Source organism: Orycteropus afer, unplaced genomic scaffold (genome assembly GCF_000298275.1).
Source record: "Orycteropus afer afer isolate SDZICR_OR568_19922 unplaced genomic scaffold, OryAfe1.0 scaffold00026, whole genome shotgun sequence".
Classification (NCBI taxonomy): Eukaryota; Metazoa; Chordata; class Mammalia; order Tubulidentata; family Orycteropodidae; genus Orycteropus; species Orycteropus afer.
Genome location: NW_006921613.1, coordinates 11,314,020 through 11,335,248, shown reverse-complemented (window position 1 = coordinate 11,335,248; position 21,229 = coordinate 11,314,020). Strand labels below are relative to the sequence as shown.

At 36.6% G+C, this 21,229-nt stretch overlaps 1 protein-coding gene across 1 annotated transcript in view; it reads right to left on the bottom strand.

The window, feature by feature from the left end:
• MYEF2 (myelin expression factor 2) overlaps positions 1 to 20,530 on the bottom strand; it is a 38,141-nt gene extending 17,611 nt beyond the window's left edge. Inside the window, 9 exon segments of the mRNA XM_007935208.2 lie at positions 2,563 to 2,626; positions 2,730 to 2,779; positions 3,318 to 3,471; positions 4,077 to 4,268; positions 9,461 to 9,554; positions 9,666 to 9,673; positions 10,908 to 10,960; positions 12,192 to 12,400; positions 20,370 to 20,530. Coding sequence (XP_007933399.1) covers positions 2,563 to 2,626; positions 2,730 to 2,779; positions 3,318 to 3,471; positions 4,077 to 4,268; positions 9,461 to 9,554; positions 9,666 to 9,673; positions 10,908 to 10,960; positions 12,192 to 12,400; positions 20,370 to 20,530 — 985 coding nt within the window.
• Between the last annotated feature and the right edge of the window lie 699 nt (positions 20,531 to 21,229).

The following is a 21,229-nucleotide window of genomic DNA, read 5'->3' as shown; positions in this document are numbered from 1 at the left end:
AAAAAAAAAAAAAAAATGCATTGACTCATGCCACTTTAGTTTTGTGTATTTCACTGTACATAAATTATATTTCAACAAAATGCATTTTAAAAAAAATGTACAGAAGGTAGGTTGGGCAATCTACTTCCTTAGTGATACTGCCTCGGAAATCCAAGGAGGGGTCACTATGAGTCGGATCCAACTCCATGGCAGGGGTTGCGTTGAGTTTTTAAAAATGTAAAGAAATCAAAAAATCTCATAAATGGAGCATAAATTGATACTACCACTTCAGGGAGCACTCTGATAATACCTCACAAACTTTAGGTGTTCAAGAACTATAAACCAAGAATTCTACTTCTGTGTGTGTATATATATATATATGTGTGTGTGTCTGTGTGTGTGTGTGTACATACATATATACACACACACAATGTATATATATACACACACATTAAAGAAACACTTGCACATATATGCAATGATACATAAAACAGGAACGTTCATTGTAGTACTGTTTATAACAAGAAAAAGAGTAACCTAAAAAAACAAAGCATGAAAATGAGAGTGTGTTATTTGTAGTTAAAATAAAAGAACTAGGACTGCATCTGTCAACCCAAATTAATCTTAGAAATCGTATTAAACCAAAAACAAGATGATGAATATGTACAAGATGTCATTCACACCAAGTTTTAAAGGCAGCAAAATAATTCCATATAATATTTATGGCATGTACAAATGTACGGTCAAATTACAAAAATCTGAATGATAAGCAAGGAGCCCTGGGTGGCAGAGTGGTTAAGCACTCAGCTGCTAAGCAGAAGGTTGAGGGTGAGACATCACCAGCCATTCCATGGAACAGTCTGCTTTCATAAAGACCACAGCTTTGGAAACCCAAAGGGGCAGTGCTACTGTGTCCTGTAGGGGACCCTTTGAGTCAGCATCAACTCAACGGCAATGGGTTTGGGCTTTGGTTTTCTTAAATGATAAAGACTAAATTCATTAGCTGTTTCTTCTAGGTAAGATATCTAGTGAGAAGTGGCGACAGGGGTGAACAAGATCTCAACTTTACCTGTAACATTTTATTCATTTATTTTTAATTCAAAACAAATATGGCATATAATAGTTACTTGAGTGATCATTATTTTTTGGTCTATATACTTAAAATAGGAGCTCTGGTAGCATGGTGCCTAAGGCACTCGACTGCTAACCAGAACGCTGGTGGTTCAATCCCACCAGCCACTCCTCGGAAGGAAGATGGGGCAATCTACTTCCGTAGTGATACTGCCTCAGAAACCCAAGGAGGGGTCACTATGAGTCAGTCTGACTCGACGGCACATAACAACAACGATACTTAAAATATTTTATATTAGAAACTTTAATAATAAGAAGGGACATTAAACAGTTAAAACAATAGATAATATTTATTGAGTGCTTATGCCAAAACTATTCTAACTAATGTAACAATTCACGCCAACCCCAAAAAGTAGACACCAATATTATCTCCACATTGCAGATGAGACACTGAAAATGTAAAATACATTACAATATTGTATAATTCTCTGGATAACAATATGATAATACTGATCAATGTACATACCTTGAGAACCTTTAAATCTACGTCAGGATATCTATTTTTAAAAAGTCCCTGGGTGTCACAAGGGGTTAAGTACTCAACTACTAACCAAAAGGTTGGCAGTTCACCCAGCCAGTGGCACCTCAGAAGGAAATAACCAAAGCAAATCAAAGATTTATACATACAATGATATGAATTACTGTTAGTTACTGAAAGGGAAAAAGTTAACACACCATTATATACAATATGTTACATATAAAACACTGTTACATACATATATATATATATATATATATATATATACACACACACACACATACAGAAAACAGTGAAATAGCTAATTATGGATCATCTATTAGACAGACTATTATGCAGCCAATAAAAATATTTGGAAAGAACTTTCAATATGAAAAACTGCTTTTACTCTAATGTTAAAAATATATTATTTATATGGAAATTCATAACTACATAAAAAAAATATATACATGGAAGGAGAAACTCGAAGAAAATATACAAAAATGTTATAATGGTGGTCATCTGTAAGTAGAAAAGTTACAAGGAAATTTTTTCTTCTTATATAGGAGCTCTGGGAGTGTAGTGCCTAAGGCATCTGACTGCTAATCAGAAGGCTGGTGGTTCAAACCCACCAGCCACTCCTCAGAAGGAAAACTGGGCAATCTACTTCTATAGAGATATAGCCTCGGAAACCCAAGGAGAGGTCACTATGAGTCTAATCAACTCAATGCCAGTGAGTTTGGTTTTGGTTTTTTATATATCAACCTGCCAAACTTTTTGGTTTGCTTTTTGTATTGTTTTTAAAGTGAGGAAAAAATTACCAAAAAGAAAAAAATGATATATAACATTTATTTTTTCAGTCTCCCTAATCAATATTGCCCAATTACCTTCATACCTTCAAACTAACCTCAAACTGTAGACAGCCTGGAATACAGGCACAAAAATAAGTTTTCTCAGCATGTAACAACACTGAATTAAGAACAGCTTTTACTTACGTGGTAATTGTGGTGTCTTACTATCATGTGAACGATAGTCTTCATGAGGGACAGACTTGTCATCCTAATCGCAAAAAAGTTTATTATATGTTAATATATAACAACAAAAAAAAGTATAATGTAGAGGAGAGCAGATAACAGAGGTTGAAGCAATATAAAGAACTCACCATTTTCACATGCATTGGTCTATCAAATAAAAACTGCCCATTGAACATAGCTGTTGGTTCAGTCAAGGAAAGCCAGTTAAGGTGACTGACTGTAAAATTGTACTTGGATAAAAACTAATCATTTTATTTAGTCAGATTATCTCTATGATCTTAATTTGCATCTTTACTTATTAGTATTATTAGTCTCTTCCAGATACAAGAAGAAAATCAATTCTTTGCTTTTTAATTTTGTAAATAAAATATAATCTTTTAATCCAACTACTGCAAAAAAGAGATAATTAACACTGCTTCACTTAAAGCAACTACATTAATGTACAATGGATTATGTAACTGTCAAAAGCATGTATATATATAATTAGTTGAGGTAGCCAGGGAAAGTGGAAAGAAGTTCTTACCCACACTGTACATTATAGCTAATTCAAGTTGTAAGAGTGACTTTAGTACTTGGACATAGTAAAGATTTTATGTGCTGGGGACTAAAGTCTAACATATTTTTAAGTCAAGCAACCGTACATTCTATAACCCCCACAAAATTACATCAAGCTTCTTCAACCTCATTAAATAATGCTAAAATATCAATCAGGATACAAATTGCTTGAACTGCTTCAATTGCTTGTTCAAAAGTGACTGTGCCCATTCCTCTGCTCTTGCCATCTTTGTCTTCTTTAATATCTGCCCGCTTTACAGTTCCAGCTATGCTGAACACTTCCTTTAGCTTCTTCCAACCAACTTTGAAGTCAAGCTTAACAGAAAATTGTATAAAGTTACATACCCAATAGATCCCTCATCCCCATTTATAAAAAATACAAAGAATCTTTTCTCCACTGTCAAAACTATAAAAAAAAACTAATTCTTGTTACACAGTATATTAATAGTGCTCAAGTAAAAAACATCTTAAGTTGTTTCAAATCAGTTAAGCTGTATCTATGTTGACTCTTTATCCTTAATTTTTTTATTCCCAAAATAGTGTCTTAACTGCTCCACCCTGTTTAGCACCTCTGAAACTTGTAAATCTTTTACTGAGAGAAATTCAAATTTAAAAGTTTCAAAATCTTAGAACAAATGACAAACCAACTACAACATGGACATTCACAAATATCAAAACTAAAATAAAGAAATCCATTTATCAATATTAACAAAAATACATAAAAATAAGTTTAAGAACCCCTTAAATAAGTTTATAAATTCCACAGTTCTCTTTTAATAAAAATCCTATATAATAATTTACACTCTAACCTTATACAAAACCTTAAATTGGTCTTCAGTTTATAATCACTAGTTTCACTAAACTAATGATTACAGCTCAATAACCAAATGGCAAAATTGTAGACTAAAGCTTAAACTTACGTTAGCAACAAAAATTGTGGAACCAAGTCTACCAGCCTGCAAATTACTGATAACTTCAGGAGGAATGTTTGGATTATTGAGAATGGATGGTGGCAAATTCATCAACCCCGATCCCATATCGGGGACATGTCCTCCTGGAAATGATCCTCCTGTGCGCTGCAACGCCCTACGAGCATTTTCTCCATCAGGATCCTATAATACACATTGAATGTTAAATGGTACTAGGTACATAAGTGAATCTATATAATTAAAGTAACAACTTCAAATTCTATAATAGCTATCCCATCTGGCTCAAATTATTGACCCTCTTGAACAGTGAGCTTTTTTTTCCTCATCCAGAAAACTGAGTCCCATAAAAACCTGTGGATAGATAAAAGATTTCAGTCTCCAGAGATGTCAATTAAGTATCTTTCCAATCACTAAAGTCACTTAAGAACTTGAAATTAGATTAATTTTGCCCTCACATTACGACGTTAAGTATATGGCACATAAATATACATAACTCAAAGAGGAGCAAAGTACTTACTGTGATTCTTTTCTTTCCAAAATACAATAATGGTGAATTCTCACCACTGGATGCCCCCCATGCAATGACAAACTCAGACTAATTCAAAGCTTTTCAACATTGGAACAGAATGTTTTAAGACCAGGGACAATGGGGTGAAGGGGAAACTATTCTAACCATCTGTAAATTTCACTCCTGAATAAAATACAATTATCTACCCTCCAACCTCTTTCCTTCTACAACAATGATCATGATCTGAAGTAGGAGAAAAAGATAATGGAGGGCTAAGTGTTTAAGTGAAGAATACTACTAAATATTATTTTTTAAAAAAGTACATTAATTTTATAAGAGAATTAACCCTTAACTAAAAAAAAAAGAAGTAAGTTTAAAGGTACTTCTCACACTCATCCCATTCGATGAAATGCAAAAAATACTCCTCCTTAAAAAAAAATCAGTATGAACAGACTATCATCTCAACACAAAATGATTATGCCATAACATAATCCACATGAGGACAATGTTTTACACATCCTACTTGAGTGAGTAGTAACTGGGGTCTTAAAAGCTTGAGAGGCCTCTAAGGTACAACTATTGCTCTCTCCCCAACCAGAGGAGAGAAGAGTGAAGAAAATCAAAGACACAAGGAAACAATTAGTCCAAAGGACTAATGGGCCACATGAACCCCAGCCACCACTGCTGACTGCTCTGAAAGGGATCACAATAGGAGGTCCCAGATAGAGTGGGTGAGAAATGTAGAACAAAACTCAAAATCATTAAAAAAAAAAAAAAAAAAAAGCCAGGCTTACTGGTCTGACAAGGACTGGTGGAACCCCCAAGACTATGGCCTTTAGATACCGTTTAAAGCTATAAACTGAACTTAACCATCATGACTGAACCTGAAGCCAAACAACAGACAGGCCTGTAAAGTGAACAGCAGTAATACCAGAAGAGTATGCATCATTAGAACAATCAAGCATAAAGGATCAAGAGGACAGCATTTGCCCAGGGATAGAGCTAAGAAGGCTAGGAGGGGATGGGAAGAAAAGATGCAGAGAAGCAATGGGCACAGGGAGGAAGTGGAAAGAATGCTGTTATAGTGTGAAGATTGCACTAAATGTCACAAAACAGAATGGTATGTATGGACTACTGGATGAGAAACCAATTTGCTCTGCAAACTTTCACCAAATTCATAATAAATAAATTTATTTAAAAAGTAGTAATAAAAAATTATGTGAAAATCATAACCATCAATCTTAGTCTGTTGGCCTCAGTCTGGGAATACTAACAAAAAGAGTTGGATGACTTTAATAAAATTTTCGAGTTGGTAAAACAGGAGGAAAAGTGAATATAAGAATAAAGGTATTATGGTTCCTAATGTATTTCTTCACCATGAAGAAGTACAGAAAAAAATGTTTCAAAATGTATTTTATGAAACATATAGGTTAAATATAAAGGTTTCAGGTTTCAAGTTTCAAAACTTATAAAAGTATAAAATTTAGGACAGTGGTTACCTACAGGGGAAGGAAGGAGGACACAGTAGGAGAGATACTTACTGAACTATTAGGATAATTAGGGTTGTCTGTTCTACCATTAATAAAGCATATAGCTATGTTTTATTTTTATTTGTAATATATATAATACATACATAATAGAGTATACATAAAATAAATCACCTAATCTTCTTTATCCCGTTGATGTCAGCCTGCCAGTCACTACCTGCTATTGCTAATATCCACTGCCGTCAAGTTGATTCCAACTCATAGTGACCCTACAGGACAGAGCAGAACTGCTCCACAGGGTTCAAAGGCTATAAATCTTTATGGAAGCAGACTACCACAGTTTTCTCCTACTGAGTGGCTGCTGGGTTTAAACCATCAGCCTTGCAATTAGCAGCTGAGACTTTTAACCACTGTGCCACCAGGGGTCCCTTACTATTGCTACTAGAGGCTCCATAAGAAGTTTACAATCATTGCTGATCTCATTTAATCAAACTTAAAAATGGAATTCTAAGATTTTGTTAAGAAACACTGAAAATATACTTTTCTTTAGACTTTTGTTTTAATAGTAATTCTAAGCACTGACTCCAGCCATGCATCTGTAAATCAGATTCTCCTAGGAAAGAAACTGCTTTAACTGACTTTAATCCAAAAATGTTAACTGAATAAAGAATGCCTCATCATTTAGGTAGGCCAAATATGTACCTGTTTTTTCTACCAAAAACCAGTTCAAAACAGAAGCATATTATATTAATTTATATAGGCATAAAGACATTTGACTGCTAACCAGAAGACTGGCAGTTCAAACCCACCAGCCAGCCACTCCTCAGAAGGAAGACTGGGCAATCTACTCCTGTACAGATTCCGCCTCGGAAACCCAAGAGGGGTCACTATGAGTCAGAAATGACTCAACGGCAGTGAGTTTGGTTTCTTGTTTTGTTTCATTTTAATATAACTATTTGTTGTGTGCCACTGAGTCAATTCCAACTCATATTTGTTGTGTGCCACTGAGTCAATTCCAACTGATAGCTACCCTATAGAATAGGACAGAACTACTCCATAGGGTTTCCTAAGCTGTAATCTTTATAGAAGCTAACTGCCAGGTCTTTTCTTTCATGGAGCTACTGGTGGGTTCAAACCACTAACCTTTCAGTTAGCAGCGAAGCACTTAACCAATGCGCTACCCAGGGCTCCAACTCTACCCTAAGGTCTCTGAAATACAACTAAGGATCCGTAATGTTCTAAAACTTAAAAGAACACAAACAACCTGGCTTTGGCCTTTATCATACAATAAAGTTATTTCCAATTTAAAAAAAAAAAAAAAAAAAGACACTGGGAATAATATAATACTTGTTCTCTGAAGAGGAACAGGAGACATGATTAAACAGCAAATTTTAAGTTTCAAAATAATTATTTCCCATAGGGGGTACCTGTTCTACAAATACCGACCTTATGAATACCAACACATTTCTAAAACACTGATTCTGGTCCAGGCATAAGAACCATCAAGGAAATGGGCTGGTACAGACCACACTCTAAAACCCTTTCCTACCAATTTTTCTCTGTCAAAAACTTTCAACAAAATAAATAATTAAACCCAAAATAAGCCCCCAGGTTCAAACAGAGCTAGAAAATTTTGGTGCTAACTCCAATAAACGGATTTGGGATACTTAGTAGTATGGCTTTTATTAAATATTACCACATTAATACTCAGAAACAGAAGACTAACAACCGCTAATATTCCCACATTGTATAAAAATAACAATTGTTATTAACTGAAATTTATTATGTAGTTACAATATTTTGAGCAATGTGTTAAGTACTTTCTATAATATCATAATTACAATAAAAAGCTAATATTTATTAAGTGCTTTATTTATATTAACTCTTTGAATCCTTATAACAACACTACCAGGTAGGTTCTAGTATTAGTTCCATTTGACTAATAAGGAAATAAACAGAAGTTAAGTAACTTGCACAGGTCACAAAGATTCTCTGATGCTAGAGCCTGAATTCTTCACCATATATCTTATTTCATAAAAACAGTATTAGGTAAGTATTGTCAGTAGTACTATTACACTTATTAAGACTTAGAGAAGTTAAGTAACATGCCTAGTCAAACACCTAGATAGTGAGGGAACTAGGATTCAAATCACTACGACAAGAAGTTAAATGTGACAGCACAACCAACCACAATCACCGAGTGTTCAGCAGAGACTCTTAAGATCCTCCATCCCTTTTAACACAGATTGTAGCAAGGATATGGGCAGAACTGGTCTGTGATCATACTATTTAGAGAGGCTGAATAATACAAAATATACAGCTGATGAAAATGACTACTATCCAAGATAAATTACAAGGTAAATTACACTTAACTATAAATAGTTTACCTATCTTCAGATAAGTCTAGTCAGTATTTTTATACTGATACAGCTTCATAAACAAGCAGCATTTGCATTTTAAGAATTTCTAAGTTCTGGTTATAAATGTCATTGATAGATTTATAAATTTTAATCTGGCAAAATTTCTAGGTTAATTTTATAAAAAGTAATTATCAATTTTCTTTAGATCTATAAGATATTTACATTATTGGATAATAAAAAACACTTAATTATCAATAATATCTACTGTATTTCTTATAGATAACAATCTAAAAATTTAAAACATCTTTACCAAATAAAATCCGTGAAGATTTACAGCCTTGTAAACTCAATGGGAGTCAATATGAGTCAAAAGTCGATTCAATAGCAGTGGTTTATACCAAATAAAGCCGCTCTGGTGGTGCAGTGATTAAGGCATTTGACTTCTAACCAAAAGATCAGTGGTTCAAAACCACTAGAAGCTCGGTAAGAGAAAGATGCAACGGTTTGCTTCCATAAAGATTTACAGCCTTGGAAACCCAATGGGGGTCACTAAGTGTCAGAACTGACTTGATGGCAATGAGTTTTACTTGTTTGTTTCTTTTAATACAAAATGAAGTCAGTACCTAAAGTTTTAAATTTCTGGATCCTTTAAATCTCTATTCTGAAATTTATTTTAGTTATGTTGTTGTTGTTATATGCCCTTGAGTCGGACCTGACTCATAGCGACCCCTCCTTGGGTTTCCCAGGCAGTATCACTATAGAAGTAGATTGCCCAACCTTCCTTCCGAGGAGTGGCTGGTGGGTTTGAACCACCAGCCTTCTGGTTAGCAGTCAAGTGCCTTAGGCACTATGCGTATCTGCTTATAACAACTTGGAGTAAATCAAACATCTAGGGTAACTGCTTAAGAGCAAACACAACTATTTGTAGTCATACAACTACATTACAAAGAAAGAAAGTCCAAAGGAAACATGTCCTGATATTCAAATGTTTAAATTATTCCAAATATAAAAAAATCTTACCTCCTTAATATTCAGAGGTCTTCCACTAAGATCATATTTGTTCATAGTTTCTAGTGCTTTCTTCACAAATTCTTCATCTTTGAATTCAACCACACTTAATGGAGAAAAAATTGATAGGAAATGCTTAAGTATGAAATTTTTTTCCCCAATTAGAAGTTTAAATTTGACTTACGAAACTTAAAAAAAAAAAAAAAAAAATTCTTACCCACAACCCTATATCCAGGTAGATTTGTCAACATATGCAAAAGAAAAAAAGTTTTAGATCAGTAGACGAAATTAATGATAAAGTCTAATATTTAAGTAAAAAGCAATCGATAATGAGGTCATTTTTAATATTTTATATCTCCAGAACGTGACAGGCAAGTGACCACAAATTTTCTATAAATTTAAAAATCAATATATTTCAGATTCTAACATTTAACAAGCTTGGAGCACACTTTTACTTTTAGATGACTTTTCTTTGAGTCAAAACCAAAGTAATGTCATTGCACAAATTTAATTGGAAGTAATTCAAAGAAACAAGGGAAGGCTCCAGTATAAGTACATTTACAAAATCACAAATATTTTCAAAAGATATATTATGCACAAATAGTTTTGAATGCATTTTCTTCAATTCTATTAAAATCAAAATAAGAAATAAATATTAATGTCATTTTTAACAAAGTTCTCTATTAGAGAAAACTGTACACAATTTAATAATATCCAGTTGTAAAAAGTGTGTTTAAAAAAAAAAAAATCACCTATGCTAAAGAAACAAATCTGTAGAATCATTTTTTAAAATAATTCCTTGTGATGATCACTGTTCAAAGTGCCATTTGAATGTTATGGTAAAGTTTTTTTTTTTAATTTATTATACACCCAAATGTTTTTTGCTATTATAACTAAACATATTTGAGTTTTCTTGCTGCTAAAAATCAAAATCTACTGTCAACCAATCCCTTCCCTGTCAATTTAATCACTGATGTCATTCATACCAATTGGTCAGAGCACTGCCTCTTATGTAATTCTGCAGGCTTCCAAATTAAGCTCTGCAGTAATAGTTTCAAGAATACTTTCCGAATTAACACCTTTAAGCTATAGGCCTCTCATAGGACTTACTCTTAGGGAATATTATAAATTCAGTGACTTTAGAATATCCTTAAAGACATCAAAACATAACAACAACAAAAAAAAATCTTTTGTTAAAATCTGTTGACTAAATAAAGAAGCATTACCTTAGAGCATTAGAATAATGGAATGCCCTTTATGGGCAGTTACAAAACCTATCCCTTCCAGGCAGGTTGTTTGGTTTGCATGTCAGACTTGCTACTATAATGCCTCAAATCTGGCATAATAAAGTAAAACAAAATGAAACTTAAGTTTCCAAAAACTGGTACAAGTATTATACAAAAAGTAAACTGCTGAGGAACTTTTAAACCTCTAGCAGATTATTGCCCACAGCACTTACCCTTGATTTTCCTTCCGCATCCTTAAAGAGCTCCACGTATGTAACCTCACCAACTACATAAGACATACAAAAGGAAAATACCAAGAAACAATACATTTAAACACCAATATCTTGCTTTACTGCACACCTGTGCACAACTCTACAGAAAAGCACCTATTATTCACCAACAATCAAAACCAGACCAACATACCTCCTATCAATGGCTATGTAAATTTAACTAATTTTCAGAAATGTACATCATCCACATTCTCTAAAAAAGCTAACAACTGTATTAACCTAATTCATACTACAGATCATATTTTGGCCAGCATGATATAGTTGGTGAACAAATGCACATATACATACAAATGGTCCCTTAGCCTATCATATTAAAAACATCAACATTAGCACTTTTCAAATAACTTTGGTCAGCCTACACACAACAGCTGTTTTAAGGTGACTTTCTACCTGAATGTCTTCGATCATGTTTGCCATCAGTAAACTAAATTTACAAGTCATGCTTCACAGCAAGCCACACACTTTCTAAATAAAAAAAAGTCAATGAATAAAACCAATCAAATAGTTGTCACCTTACAACAGATACACCAATGCAAATATTTTTATTTATTAGAAGAGAACAGCCTCAAAGCCAAGTACATAGTTTGCAGGAATGTTGAAACTCAATTTTTCAAGAGATAACAAAACTAACTTTTACACGATCAAATATTAAAATTATTTTTCCCCAAAACCAACCATATATGTAAGATGAAGTTTTTCAGGTTATTCTGAAAACAAAACTGCAACAGCAGTAAAGCAAGTTTAATATAGAACTGCAAAGACAGCATCATGGCAGTCATGACAATGCAAACAAAATGAATTCCACAGCCAGATTCCAGATTCCACCAAGGTAATAACAAAACAGCTTTTGGGAGGAAAAAAAAAAAAAATCAGACCTTATTAATCATACTTTAACACGCTAAATGTAGTGCTTAACTAATGCAATAGTCCTTTAAAAATCTATAAAAACTTCAACAAGACAAAGCAATCTCTTTAGCAAAATTCTTGGTGGCATGCATATACTGGCTCACTACTTTCCCACTAAAATGGCAAAAAGAAAAATACTTCATTTATCCATACTACCTTGTAATGAAATTGTGTCAAGTGAAAGAAGAAGAAAAGATTAAGTGTCAAGAAATAAATTATTTTTTGAGTCTGTGTGGCTCAGAAGAATAAAAAAGTCCATTCAGTTTCCTATGCATTCTATATGAAGTCTGTCCAACAGTGGGTTATTTCAAAGACAGTTACCTTTTTCTCTCATTAGATCTTTAATAGCTTGCCATTTCATGTCATATGGGATGTTGCTAATGAAAACTCTGTTACGATTTGGACCCTTCTTTTCTCCAGTCCCTGAATTCTTGTCTTTTGAATAAGGATGAAATCTATTCGCCTTCTTATTTCCTGAAGACTTTTCTTTTAAGTCAGATTTCTCTTCTTTTACTGATTCATCATTCTCCCTACAAATTCAAAAAAATATATATATTCAGTTGTGCTTCTAAGAATGGTAGTCTATATTAAATAAGTATTTCTATTTATCACCTCACTTCACAGAACACTCCACTAAGGTTTGCTGTCATCATCGTTGTTTATTGCTGTCAAATCTATTCCAACTCATGGAGATCTGATGTACACAGAGCAAAACTGCTCTACTGGGTTTTCAGGGCTGTGACCTTTTGAAACTAGATCACCAAGCCTATCTTCCAAGGCACCTCTGGGTGGGGTCAAACTGCCAACATAGTACAGACCTCAACAAAGCTGTTGGAGAATCAGCCTCTTGGCTTTGAAATTATCCAACGTCACTTCACAGCAAGGATTTGGGTGGGGTATATTACCAATCGTCCCATTTAACAATCCTCATTTTTTTTCCAGTTTGCAAATAGTTATGGCATTAAAAAAATCACCCAATATTCCCCATCATACTTTTTAATAAATATTATAAGATCCTAAAAACAGAGAAAATAAGTTATTTTATTCCTATGGTATACAAAACTGTACCTTTAACACAGAATTAATTTTCTGGGCCTCATTCAGAACTCTATGAAAAATTTAACTTACAAAATAATATCCCAAACAAGTTCATTTATCTCCTAAAGACTCTTGTTAACAGTTCTTTCCAGAACTTAAATTATTTTCTCTTTCCCTGCTTAAAAAAATAAACAGGTAGCTAGATCTATATATCTACATTTATATACATATATATACACATGGATATATACGGGAGCTCTGGTAGCATAGTGCGCCTAAGCACTTGACTGCTAACCAGAAGGCTGGCGGTTCAAACCCGCCAGCCACTCCTCGGAAGGAAGATGGGGCAATCTACTTCCGTAGTGGTACTGCCTCGGAAACCCAAGGACGGGTCACTATGAGTTGGGTCCAACTAGATGGCACATAACATAACATGTATACACACAGACACACACACACACACACACACTCTCTCTCTCTCTCCCCCCCACCTGTATGCTGAGCAAATAATCCAAGAAGCTGGACTACAAAAAAAGAACAGGACATCAGGATTGGAGGAAGACTCATTAACAACCTGCAATATGAAGATAACAATCTTCCTTGCTCAAAGTGAAGAAGACTTGAAGTACTTACTGATAAAGATCCAGCCTTCAGTATGGATTATATATCAACATAATATAAACAAAAATCCTCACAACTGGACCAATAAGCAACATCATGACAAATGGAGAAAAGATTGAAGTTTGTCAAGGATTTCAAGTTACCTAGATCCAAAATCAACACCCATGGTAGCAGCAGTCAAGAAATCTGACGACACCAGCACAAAGAAGAATGAAGAAAATCAAAGATTCATGGAAAGAATTAGTCCTAGCGACTCATACACCAGGCGATCCACAGCCTATACAACAATAAGACCAGAAGAACTAGATGGTGCCCAGCTACCACTGTCAACCACTCGGTTGTTGTTGTCACGTGCCATCGAATCAGACCTGACTGACAGTGACCCTCCTTGGGTTTCCGAGGCAGTATCACTACAGAAGTAGATGGCCCAACCTTCCTTCTGAGTGAGTTTGAACCGCCAGCATTCTAGTTAGCAGTCAAGGCCTTAGGCATTATGCTACCAGAGCTCCTTGTCAACCATTCAGAGGGGAATCTATATAGGAAATCCTGGATAGAGAGGGAGAACAATGTGGAACAAAATTTAAAAGCATTTGGGGAAAAAAAAAGGCAAGGGGGGGGGACCAGGTTTGCTGGTCTGATGGAGCCTGGTAGAACCACTGAGACTATGGCCCCTAGCTGCTCTGCAGGTCTAGAATTAAACACACACCTGTGGCTTCCAGTCAAGCAAAAGACAGGCATAGGAGTTGAAAATTTATTCGAGGTAAATACACTCCTTGGAGAGAACAATCATGGAAGAAAGAGGACTTTTTATGCACAGGGAGACAGCTCAGGGGGCAGGGGTGTATGGAGGGATGGACAATGGACACAGGGAAGAGGTGACTGTCAGGAGGAAGTGGGAGGGGAGCTGTTTCATTGTGGTGAACTGTGGTAATGTCATGAGACAAAGTGTATGTGAACTGCTGTATGGAAAGTGAAATTGCTCTGTAAATTTTCACCCAAATCACAATTTAAAAAAAAAAGAAAGAAACCTGACGATGTACTGCATTAGGTAAATGTGCTGCGAAAGACCTCTATAAAGCACTGAAGAGCAAAGACGTCACTGTGACAACTAAGGTGCACCTGACCCAACCTATGGTATGCTCAACAGCCTCATACGCACATGAAGGCTGGACAATAAATAAGGAAGTCCGAAGAAGAACTGATGCATTTGAATTATGGTTACGGCAAAGAATACTGAACAAATCTGTCTTGGAAGAGGTACAGACAGTATGCTCCTTAGAAAGCTGGCCAGACTTTGTCTCTTGTACTTTGGTCATGTTATCATGAAGGACCAGACCATGGAGAAGGATATCATACTTGATGGAGGGTCAGTGAAAAAGAGGAAGTCTCTGAAGGAAATGGATCGACAGAGTGGCTACAACAATGGGCTGAAGCATAGCAATGACTGTGAAGATTCTGCTATGAACAGGGGTCCCTATGAGTAGGAACCAACTCAACAGCACCTAACAACACGTATTCCCCATTGCCATCAAGTCGTTTCTGAATCACAGTGATCCGATGGGGCAGAGCAGCACTGCCCCATCGGATTTCCAAGGCTGTAAATCTTTATGGAAGCAGACTGCCACATCTTTCTCCAGTGGAGCCGCTGCCAATCTTTTGGTTAGCAGCCAACACTTTAATCACTGTGCCACCATATGTATACACACTATCTACATATATTTACTTACATGAGACTCATACTCTTTCTAGCCCCAATTTTGACCAATACGAGAAATTTATACAGTATCCTAAAGTTTCCATAGGGAACATTTTCTATAAACTATATGCTATTTTTATTAACAGCATTACCTCTATCTGATGGAGGGGGAAGCACTACTTAAAATTCAACACCAATCAGAATTTTATTAATCTAATTTTTAATGATATCCTAACCAGGAAAAAAAATCGTTCATAAGGCTATAATAATAATGCAACTACCAAAACCAAACTCACTGCCATCGAGTCGGATCCAACTCACAGCAACCCCTCCTTGGGTTTCTGAGGCAGAATCACCACACAAATAGATTGCCCCATCTTCCTTCTGAGGAGCGTTTGGTGAGTTTGAACCACCAGCCTTCTGCTTAGCAGTCAAATGCCTTAGGCACTACACTTTCCAGAGCTCCCAAGATACAGGTATACACTTAAGCAAATTCTATAGATAAATATCTGATTTATCAGAAAAATACAATTTACCTTTCAAATGAAATCTTTTTTTATATGCTTAACAAGTGTCTTAAATCACTAATTACTCTAGTGAAATTCAAAACATTTAACTGAAAAATCCAATTCTAAATCAAATTTTCAGAAACACAAATCATTGAGAATGACATTCAGAATTTAAAATTCTTTTAGAAACTGCTTATTCTATCAACCAACCAGACTTAGCAATCCAGGCTCTGAATTACCTTCCAAACCAAGTATTCTGGGATTCTATATATTTCAGTGTTCTACAGGCATCTTTTATTGTGGCCACTTGTTACATAACATAGAACTTTCTGCACACTATGTTTCTGAGTAGGTACAACACAACTCTATGACAACAAAAAACTTATGTTTTGGTATCACCAGCACCTATCATGGTGACAGTCTATAACATTGTTAATAACATTAATTTTTGAATGAAAGAACAGTCAATTAAGAATCTACACTTATCTCAGTACAGATGGCACTACTGTCTGCCAGAAACATTGCTAAAATCAAGTAAGAGCCATTAGGGTCAGCCTTGCTTTGTAACCATTTCAGATACAGTTAGCCCTTGTATCTGGCCCTTCATTTCTGCAAGATTCCAGATCCACAGGTTCAACCAATGGTGGATGGAAAATATTGCAGGTGAGGTGTCCTAGAACCAATCCTCCACAGATACTAAGGGATAACTATACTTTCCTTGTCAAACATGCTCCCTCCTCAGAAATAAGAATGTCTAGAAGAAGTCTACTCACTCTCCAACTTTATGCAGCAAGCACCTACCTATCTCACAGAGCGGCACTTCTGAAAATGGCAGCAAGCAACCAAAAGATTGCTTTCCTTTGGGTTCTGGGTACAATAACTACAACTTCCTTTTTAATCCCCCAAAGTAAGCTAAATGTTAAAAAAAAAAAAAAAAATTGTTTTTTTTTTTTTTTTTTTAGTTTATGTAAAATAATTAAATCTCTATTCAGGTTGGCAGACATCTGTATCATCTCTAGCTAAACAATTCTCCCTCTGCCTATTTTCTTCCTGGAAGAAACCAACTGAGAAAATCACACAAAAATCTGAAGTACTGGCAATGTTCTTTTAGTCTTAATCTGGGTGGGGGTTATAAGGAAATTGTAAGCATTTGGTTACAATAATCTGACCATCCCATTAAAAAGCAGCTATGTATTATACAGGATATCCTCCTTAAAGTATTTACTCAAAGGATGGCCAGAGACAGCAATTTCTTCCTGTTTTCCCCAATATAGGCATTTAAAAAATACTGTTCACCTTCAAAGCATAAAAATTATCTCTGGAAAGTAGATCAGTTTAATGACTAGAGAGGTAGGCTCTGGTAGCGTAGTGGCTAAGGCACTTGACTGCTAACCAGAAGACTGGCAGTTCAAAAACACCAGCCACTCCTTGGAAGGAAGATAGGGCAATCTACTTGCGTAGTGATACTCCCTCGGAAACTCAAGAAGGGGTCACTATGAGTCGGGTCCGACTCAACGGCACGTAACAACAACAACAGGCTATGATTATTCAATTTCTGAGTTCTTTCTATTTCACAGTTACACTACAGAAAATAAACTTTTAAAATACATGGAAATTCTTGGGGAAATAAAGTTACATAATTCTTTAACACTGGCACAATATCCAGAATTCTCCCACCACTTATTAGGGAAATTCTCCTCATATAATGTACTTTATTAAAAAAATCAAAATCCAACATCAAGTGAAGACACAGTTTTAATGTGTGATTTAAAAAGCATAATGCTACAGTATGACATCCAAAATCAAGTTCAATTTCTTCACTTCTGATAAAAAAAAAAATTCACTCTACTAGTGAACACTTTACCGTGCTTCAATGCTTAGTATTTTATACAAATACTCAGTATAACTCTCAATCTCCATACACTCCAGGATGTTGCTAAATCACATATGAATAATGAGTTGTTAACAATTGTTTTTTCTCATTCATTCTCATGGAAAGCTAGTATATTGTTTTGGTATAAAGGAACAGACCCAAGAAAACATACCTTTAATTTCCTATCTAAAGATGTGAACCAAAAAAACCAAACCCACTGCCATCAAGTTGATTCAGACTCATAGCAACCCCTATTGGGTTTCCATAAATCTTTAAAGGAGGGAAATTGCCTTATCTTCCCTCCATGGAGCACCTAGTGGGTTTGAACCACTGACCTTCTGGTTAGCAGCGAAATACCTTGCCCACTACACCACCAGAGCTTCTTAAAGATGCAAACATGCCAACTAAATCTTCTGTATATGAGTCTCAAGACCATAAAAGATCACTTCCGCATTTCAATACATATTTACAGGACCTTTGTAAGTTTAAGACCTTACAAAGATAAGTACAAAGGTAAGACAGTGGTGTCTATCATCAATGACTATGAAATAACTCAACAAATGTCATTTCAATCTTGGTAACAAATGGCATTCTGTTCACTTTTAAGCAATATATGTATTTTCAAGGCAATCTTTAGTCATTCTTATCAACTATACATTCTTATCATTATAAACATAATAATCAACTTAAGGTTTATACATTATGTTGTTAACTAATCCTATGAGTCACAGACCAAGAAAAAAAAAGTTATTGAGGCTAATATATGTAATGTCCCTAATTATTCAGTTTGAGTGACCCATGCTGTATTAGCATATGTTTTATGGAATAGACAGTACAAGAAATCTGACAGTAAAGTGGTCTCTTTATTCAGCTTTTGTGGAAAGAAGACAGAAGAGAGCTGAATTATAAGCTAATAGGAAAGAATCTGTATTTGTATTTATTCACAACATTTCTTCATTTCTTCATCTTACATCTTCCTGTTCCCCAATGAGACATGCAAATAATTCTTTCATCATCTTTTTCTCCTCTGTATCACATGAGACTTTAAAAGGGATTGATAAGACTTTAGATGTGACAGACATTTAGATACTAGCTTCACCTGTACTGACTGACCCTAACACGTTAATATATGCAAGTACAGTTTGATTTAATTAATGTCTTATCAGGAGAAAAGGGGCGACATGCCCATATTTTGATACAAACTAAAAGTACGAATTTTATCATTCCACCATTTTCCATTCCTATTTATGAGGCCAAGTCCCTGAAATCCCAGCTTTTGGCAGACATGGTAGAAAGCACTTCACTCATTCTCTGGTTCTTCAGTTAATGAGGTGTACTACCTTCCATTTTTGGAGCTCTGGTAGCATAGTGGCTAAGGCACTTGACTGCTAACCAGAAGGCTGGCGGTTCAAACCCACCAGCCACTCCTCGGAAGGAAGGTTGGGCAATCCTACTTCTGTAGTGATAGTGCCTCAGAAACCCAAGGAGGGGTCGCTATGAGTCAGGGTTGACTCGACGGCACATAACAACAACCTTCCATTTTGGAACAAACTCTACTGAATTCCAATCTCTTATACCTACCTGCACCTTTATTCTACCTAAAAGCTTCCTGTCCTATTCAAATACACGTGAAACCAAAAGTGGCATAACCAGGTAGGGAGAACTACTCCATTTCATCTATAATCAACTACCCTTACACACACCGGTATAGGTCTTAGGAGACCATTTCAAACATTTTTACACAAGAGAAAAGTGAGAACAACACATTCCTTTCCTATTTTAGTGCAAGCATATGTGTACTGCTTTCTATTCTGGCATAACTGAGAGAAGGAAAAGGACGTTCTCACTAAATTATTAACGTATCTTCAACTTCGGTTAAAAGGGCTTGGCATATGAAAATAAATGCGTGACTTGATACCACTCCACACGACAAGAACAAAGGGAAGCAATTTTCATAACATATCCTTATAACTTACTATGGATTCTAGTAAACTAAATTCTTTACTGGCATTGAGGCCAACTGCAACCTTAAAAGTAGGGGTTTTTCTTCAATGTGAAATTTTACCCATCATACCTAAGTCAGAACGTACCATCACACACTGATCTTTTTAAAATAGCCCGTACAGCTGACAAACATTATAGGGAGATAGGGACGGAGAAGCAAATCACAACCTAAGTTTCCCTTTTTAAAATAACGGATAAGTTAACGAATTCAGTCTAACAGCATTATTACTAAACTTTTTTCAATATAACAATTCAGAGATGAAAACAACAAAACACTGGATTTATAAAGCTCAGAATGAGACCAGGGAGATGGGAGCTATTCTTTCTAAATATGTTCTCAGTGGATAAGAAGAAATGTCCGATGATGTCATCCCTAGATACTCCCTAGTGATGAACACTAATTCCTGGCCTTTAAGAGGGGGACCATTTTCCTGCAAACCGTGACGGCCACCAAGCTTTGCGCAAAGGTTCTCCCACTTAAGTCAGGGAAAAGGGGTGACCCGCGCGGTCCTGAACTAGAAATCCGGAAGAGACGCCGGAACTCCGACCCCAGGCCAAGATAACCGGGCCCGGGGCGTAAGGGAAGGGCCTGGGCGCTGCCTGGCTGCACCTGCTCCTCCCGCTGCCGATGGCCCCGGGGTGGGCCGGGGCCTAAAAAAGCGTTGTACCACCATTCGAGGGCCTAGCCCGGCCCCAAGGCCCCTAGGCCGAATCCCCTCCCCCCACCTCCCTCGGGTCCCGGGAGAAAAAGACAATACATTTTAACGCCATTGGTGCTGCTGCTGTGGGGCTGCTGCTTCTCCGGCTCCGGCGGCTGCAGTTCTCGCCGCGGCTCGCCCGGCGTCTCCGCAGGCTGCTGCTGCTGCGAGCTGTCGTCGCCAGCGGACCCTGGCACCTCGGCCTTGTTGGCGTCCGCCATCCCTACGCCGCTGCTTCCGCCTCCGCCGCCCGTACTGAGGTGCTCCGAGCGCAACAATGGCGGCGGCCAGGGAAGCGGTAACGGATCCGGATTTGAAAAGGCCCCGAGCGCTCAGCCGCCCGGATCTCGCGAGAACCAGTCCGGACTGGGCGACTCGTGTGAGCCGGGTGCGGGGGATGGGAGTGAGGTATGGGGGAGGGGTAATGGTGGGGGTGGCGGGTCAGGGCTGCCATTGCTGCACTCATCCTTGCTCTAGCCCGAAAAGGTTTTGACCTGCCTGGAATCCCCCAGTGGAGCCATGTTCTGACCACCAGCCTGACTGCCGTTTGGCATCCAATGGAATCTTCTCCTACAAACGTCTGCTCTAGAGTTCGAAAACTTTGGAGGTCTTGAACCCAAACTATTCATTTCATTTCAGGCACGGGCCGAGGCAGTTTAAGTTAGAGAAGTGCACCAATCTGCATCTTCAAGACCTTTTAAAGCCTTCAGATTCCCCTTCGAAATCCAGTGAAGAATTCATATAAATCGTTGACCACTTCTGATTCAGATTCGTAGGCACCCTGTGGGCATTCAACAAATGGTTATTGATGACTGGTTGCAATTCAGCGTGAGTGGCTTTGAATTTCACTGAGATCAGGTTGTTAACAAGTGAAGCATCCCATAGAACTCAGCTATCGGCCTATTAAAAAAAGCCTGAAG